Source organism: Carlito syrichta, unplaced genomic scaffold (assembly GCF_000164805.1).
Source record: "Carlito syrichta isolate Samal-C Ts95f unplaced genomic scaffold, Tarsius_syrichta-2.0.1 Scaffold303988, whole genome shotgun sequence".
Lineage (NCBI taxonomy): Eukaryota > Metazoa > Chordata > Mammalia > Primates > Tarsiidae > Carlito > Carlito syrichta.
In genome coordinates this window covers 120,309-126,375 of record NW_007248084.1, presented here as the reverse complement: position 1 = coordinate 126,375, position 6,067 = coordinate 120,309, and the positions used below count along the sequence as shown (strand labels likewise).

Here is a 6,067-nt window from a genome sequence, read left to right as displayed (position 1 = left end):
AAAAAATAGCCAAGTGTGGTGGTGCATGCCTTGTAGTGCCAGCTACTACTCAGGAGGCTGAGACAGGAGGACTACTTGAGCCTAGGAGTTTGAGGCTGTGGTAGGCCATGACTGTGCCACTGCACTCCAGCCTGGGTGACAACTAAAAAAATAAAAAATTAAATTAAATTAAGATAAAATAAAGTAAGATAAAAATAAACCCACAGATTCTCAGCAATTCAAGCAGCTCAACAAACTCCAAGCACAAGAAACATAAAGAGACATAATCAAGCTGCTCAAAATCAGTGGTAACGAGAAGGTCTTAAAAACAGTCCTAGAAAAAAGACACACACTATACCGAAGAAAAGACAGGATGACAGCAGCCTTCTTAGAAAAATACGTCAGCCAGAAGACAAAGTGCTGAAGGAATGATAGTCAACCAACAAGTATATACCCAGCAGAAGGAGTTTTCAAAATAGGCGACACAAAGACTCTTTGGACATATAAAAGCTGAAAGAGTCTATCACCAGGAGGCACACACTGCAAGAGAGGTGAAAGGAAGTCCTATGACATGATGGGGAACCATTTTCATTCAAGCTGTTCTGACTCTCTCTTAGACAATAACTAAAGAGATTTATCACAGGCAATCACATCAGAAGTTGCCTCAGAAAGTTAATCCATAGCACCTGCTCCCAGTTTCAGCTATAATGAACACAACTCTGATGAAGAAGGCAACTTCTGTGCGAAAAAATGTCCCTTAAGATGGACCAGGGAAGCTCGTAGAAAGAGGAGCTGTCAAATTTTAACTGGTTAAAGATCCCCTTTCTGCTCCTGTTTTCTCTGAAAATGTGTTATATTGCTGCCACTTCTGAAATAAGAGAAAATGCCATTTAAGCAATTCATAACATGCTCTTCCAACTGTCTTCTCAGGAGAGAAAAAGAATGCTGACACCCTGAAGGATACTTAAAGCTGTCTTAGCGCTAGCTTCTTTCTGCAAATGTAGACAAGATTCATAAAATGTGAGAGTTTTAAGAGACAGCAGAGGGAGGTGAAGGGACAGGCACCAAAAGCAGCTAAGTCAAAGCTCAGAAAGGACAGAATCAAGGAGACAGGCGGGATGTTCCAGGGAGGCAGCACAGGACAAACCCGGAAGAGAAAAAGCAATCGTACTCATAAAGGATGACAGAGAAGTCATAGGCAGACACACAAGAATCAAGAGTAGGTATGAGGTCATGTGGGGTTTCGTGTGGCTGAAAGGATCAAGGGCTTTGGAAATTAATTACACAGAGCACATAACTATTTTCTTCTCATGTGGAATTTTATAGCAAACCATAGTAACTCTGAGATTAAAACTGGGGGTGAAAGCCTAGTGTATAATTTCACCTTTGATGTCCCTTAAGTACCTGCTACCACACACCTCTCATGACCACTTCTGCAAGCCATAAGGGCAGACGATGGGAGAGGAGACCAACAACCCGCATCTCCATGTGAACCTCTAGGGTCACATCCCCAACCAGGTAGGGAAAACAATGATGAGAGTTTTTGAAGGCCTCATGCAGAAAGCCACAACCCATGAAGCTGAGGACGTCTGAACATCTATGGGCCTAGGCCACATAAAGCACCACTGGAAGCAGATGACTCTTTTCCTAACCACAGCTTTGTGTGACTATCTCTTAGCAACCTTACCCAAGTAATGAAAACATGGTGACTGACTCTGGCTTGCACATTTGACATGCTTCCCAAAACCTCAGATGCTATGTTCCCATCTTATATGAACGGAATGAATAGAGGGCAAGCAGTAGTGACACCAAAACATGAAATCATGTGGCAGCCTGTTCAGTTCTGCAACTTGGAAGAAAGCCTTCCCAAAACACACTAGTAAGTGTTGGTTGGTATGTTTTCTGAGATGGGGTCTCTTTATGTTTCCCAGGCTAGTCTCAAACTCCTGGGCTCAAGCGATCCTCTCTCCTCAGCCTTCCAAGTAGCTGGGGTCACATACCTGGCAAGTATGAGACTTTTAAGCAAACACAAAGCGAAGATAACTGGTTTCTTTTTTTCTTTTTTTTTTGAGTCAGAGTCTCACTCTGTCACCCAGACTCACGGCCACCGCTGCCTCGACCTGCTGGGCTCAGATGATTCTTTCACCTCAGTCTTCCAAGTAGCTGGAATTATTTTTCTGATTTATTATAGAGATGAGGTCTCACCCAGTTGCCCAGACTGACCTCAAGCCCTGGGCCCAGGCAATCCCCTCACCTCAGCCTCCCCAAGTGCTGGGATTACAGGTGTGAGCCACTGTGCCTGGCTGATAACTGGTTTCTAAGCTTTTTTCAACCACTGACTGATAAAGTAACTTTGGACAATTCATGAAACCCTTCCTGTGTTTCATTCTTCTCAATCAACTACTAATGCCGGAGCTCTTCTGACAAGTTTTAATACTAAAACCAAAGACTCTAAGAGCATGAATCCATACTGTTCCTTCTCCTCAAACTTGCTTCTACAATTCTTATCATCTGATGTGGAAAACGCCAGCTCATGCTAACTCGTGCTGCTGTCCTCTGACACAGCAGCATTCAGGTGGGATCTGTGGAGCAGTGTCAGCCCACAGCTGCTATGGCCCAAGGAAAACAAACTGAACACCAAGCAAGCACTCGAAAAGCAAAAAGATAGAATACTATGTCTGTTGAAATAAATAATAAAAAAACTGAAGCTTGTAATTCATGTAACTTTATGTGCCATTTCATTTTTCTAGCAATTGTATTTTACAGAAGAGGTTACTGACAGACTAGAAATTAAAAACATAGTCCCTCACCACGGGTAACTAGAGAGATACTGCTCTAATAGATGACAGCCCTGGGCACTGAGTGATGTCCTTGATGCAGGAACTGTCCTCTTGTGTCTTCTGATAGTGTTGTTTCAGACATAGGGTCCCCCAGCTGGGTCCCTGAGAGTGGCACCGAGGCAACTGGAACAATGATTGACTGACTGTGTTTACTACCTGATGTCAGCAGACATCTAATGAAAAATACACATCTCCACAGCATTCAAAAAATGAATTTACAGGCCGGGCATGGTGGTTCATACTTGTAATCTCAGCACTTTGGGAGGCCGAGGCAGGAGGATCGCTTGAGGCCAGGAGTTTGAGGCCAACCTGAGCAACATGAGATCTCAACTCTACACAAATTAAAAAATTAGTGAGGAATGGTGGTACACACTTGTAGTCCCAGCTACTTGGGAGGCTGAGGCAGAAGGATTGCCTGAGCCCAGGAGATCGAGGCTGCAGTGAGCCATGATTGTGCCACTGCACTCCAGAGTGGGTGACAGAGAGACCCTGACTCAAAAAAAAAAAAAAAAAAAAACTTTTCAGGAATTCTAAAGAATGCCAAGGAAAATTACTACATAGACATGAAAGTTTTTTAGAAACAGAAATAGCAGCTGTGAAAAAAAAATTTTTAATTGAGCCAATAAAACTGTAATTTCTCCCTAGAATTTTAGGGAAAAAAAACATGGACACTCCCTAATAGTTTTTCTTCAGTTTTTCTGTTGCCTGAGAAGAGGAATGTGGTGTTAAGGGAAGAACTTTGACTTCAGGGCAGGAATCTCTGCTACCCACTAGCTGTGACTCATCACTTGTCAAATGCTACAGATGTGAAAGTCCCTGGGGCTCCCAGTGACACTACATCTTGGTCTGGAGTCTGAGGACGGATCAGGTTCACGAAGACAGGGGGCGTATCCTGGGTCATCTGTGTGAGCCCAAGGTAACCACAGGGTCCTTTAAAGCAAAAGGGGGGCAGGAGGGTCAGAGATGTGACAGTGAAGGAGCACTGTGGCGATGCACCGGGAGCCTCAAGCAGCCATGGCTGACTCTGAGGATGGAAGAAGCCATGAGCCAAGGCCCATGGGCAGCCTCCAGATAGCAGAGAAGGAGGGAGGCAGATTTCCATGACAGCCTCGGAGAACACACAGCTCTGCCCACACCTTGATGCCAGCCCAGCCAGACCTGCCCAGACTTCCGACTACAGACTGTAAGACGATTAATCTGTGTTCTTCCAAGCCACTAAATTTGGATCATTTGTTAATCACAGTAGGAAACCAGCACAGTCGAGCAGGTCAGCAGGCACTCAGCAAAGCAGCCAACTCTGGGCTGGAGAAGCTTTCTGAACGTGGAGGGCATCAGACACACTTGCTGTGCTCAAATGCTGTGCTTCCTCTACCCGGGCCTCTGATGGCAAATACGCCTCTAGTTTTTTAGTACTATCTTTTAAATTTTATTTTATTTTATTTTAAAGATGTAGGGTACAATTCAGGATTCGGTATACAAGTGGTCATCTTATAGGTAATGTTTGGGCCTCCCTTTGGTCCCCACTTTGTCTGATTTGAGATCAGGTACCCTTATCGATGCTGTGTTCCCTACCTCCCCCTTCAAGTACTTTTAAAAATCTTGAAAGAGACGTTTCTTTAACAAGATGAACAGAGAAGAACTAGTCAAAACCAGTCCCTTTTTGTTTTTTGGAGGGTCTCACTCTGTGGCCAGGGTGGGGTGCAGTGGCATGATCACAGTTCACTACAGCCTCAACCTCCTGGGCTCGGGGAACCCTTCTGCCTCAGCCTCCCAAGGAGCTAGGACTACAGAAGTGCATCATCACACCCAGCTAATTTTAAATGTTTTTTGTAGAGACATAGAGACAAAAAAACGTTGCCCGGGTTAGTCTCAAGCTCCTGGGCTCAAGTGATTCTCTCACTTTGGCCTTGCAAAGTGCTGGGATTACAGGTATGAGCCACTGTGCACAGCCAAAAAGTTCACTATTTTTGAGGAGAAAAAAGTAAAAACCTTGCCTGCAGAGAGGATTGCCTGCTCAAGCGCAGCCCCTTAGGAGTCACCCACAAAGCGTGCTCAGACCCCAAGCTAAAGAAGACATCACCGCAGCAGGTGCTGCCTACCCGGCAGGCTGGGCTCATCAGCATTCTACGTGCACCACCTTGACTTTATTAAACAGGCCCAACAAAACTCTTTTATCAACGCGTCTCGTCTTTCAGTTAAAATGTGATCTGTTTCCTCTCTATATAATGTGTCTCGGCAAGGCCAAAACAATAATTGCTCATTTAAAACAAACTACTGTATGTTAGAATAACACGACTTTCATGTTAAAGTTAAATGCGCAAGATACCCTGGTTGTCTTCTGTGAGGAAGAGTGTATCTCAAACGCTTTCTTCCAAGCATCCCTGTGCTCTTACCTTGTCACAGAAGACCTTTATCTGGCAGTAGGCCCGGTGCACAGGTTTGTTGCTGCGGTTGTTGTAACTATAGGTGTCGATTTGAATGTTAAGAGGTAACCCCTTCACACCCTTCTGTGAAGAGAAATCTGTGCTTAAGCAGTTCACAGAGATGAAAACCTGCAAAGGGAAGGGAAGGTTCCATGAGCAAAAGGTACCAAAAGCCAACCCTAGCACAGCTGGTGATAGTACTAACATCGCCAAAACTACTCAAATGTATTTTAAATGAGAAGCTGAGCTGCTTATTTTTCAGAGACACATTAAAGGGTGTATTTTTTAAGTGCTTTGGTTATAAGAATAGCAGACTTTAAAGGGGAGGACAGGTGGCAGCTCTGAGTCTCTACTTACCTACCGTCCCTTCCAGAATTCCTGCTGTCAATACCAGCTAAGGCAACTGGAAGTCTAGTTCTCTCTCCTGATGTCATTTTCCAAAGTCACCAATAGTACAGATCTCTCTGCAGCTGTTTTATAACTTAGTATGGACTCTCAGGGAATCCGCCTAAACTTGTGCTGGCACCACCTCTTAGGATAACCTATTGTGCCCTATGTCTTAATATTTTAGAACTTTAGTGTTCCTCTAATCCACAATTTTTGTAAGAGTTCAATGAAACTCTCTCTCAATTCCTGCCTTTCCAGACTAAAAAGTCTTACAGTTTTTTCCAGTTTGTAATGATTGATCTTTTGGTTATAGAATCACACTGGTCCAGTCCTCGGGGAATAATTTATAATTTCCAATAAATTATAAATTTATAATTTATAATTTCCATCTCTCCTTTCTGGGTGGTAACCAATGGTCTTTTCTTATTTAAATATGTT

The 6,067-nt window shown here is 43.8% G+C and overlaps 1 protein-coding gene across 2 annotated transcripts in view; it reads right to left on the bottom strand.

Moving 5' to 3' along the window:
* GRHL1 (grainyhead like transcription factor 1) overlaps positions 1-6,067 on the bottom strand; it is a 54,771-nt gene that overhangs the window by 13,822 nt on the left and 34,882 nt on the right. For both annotated transcript variants that reach the window (XM_008059299.2, XM_021713016.1), the window contains one exon: positions 5,213-5,371. In XM_008059299.2, coding sequence (XP_008057490.2) covers positions 5,213-5,371 — 159 coding nt within the window. The remainder of the gene's footprint in view (positions 1-5,212; positions 5,372-6,067) is intronic.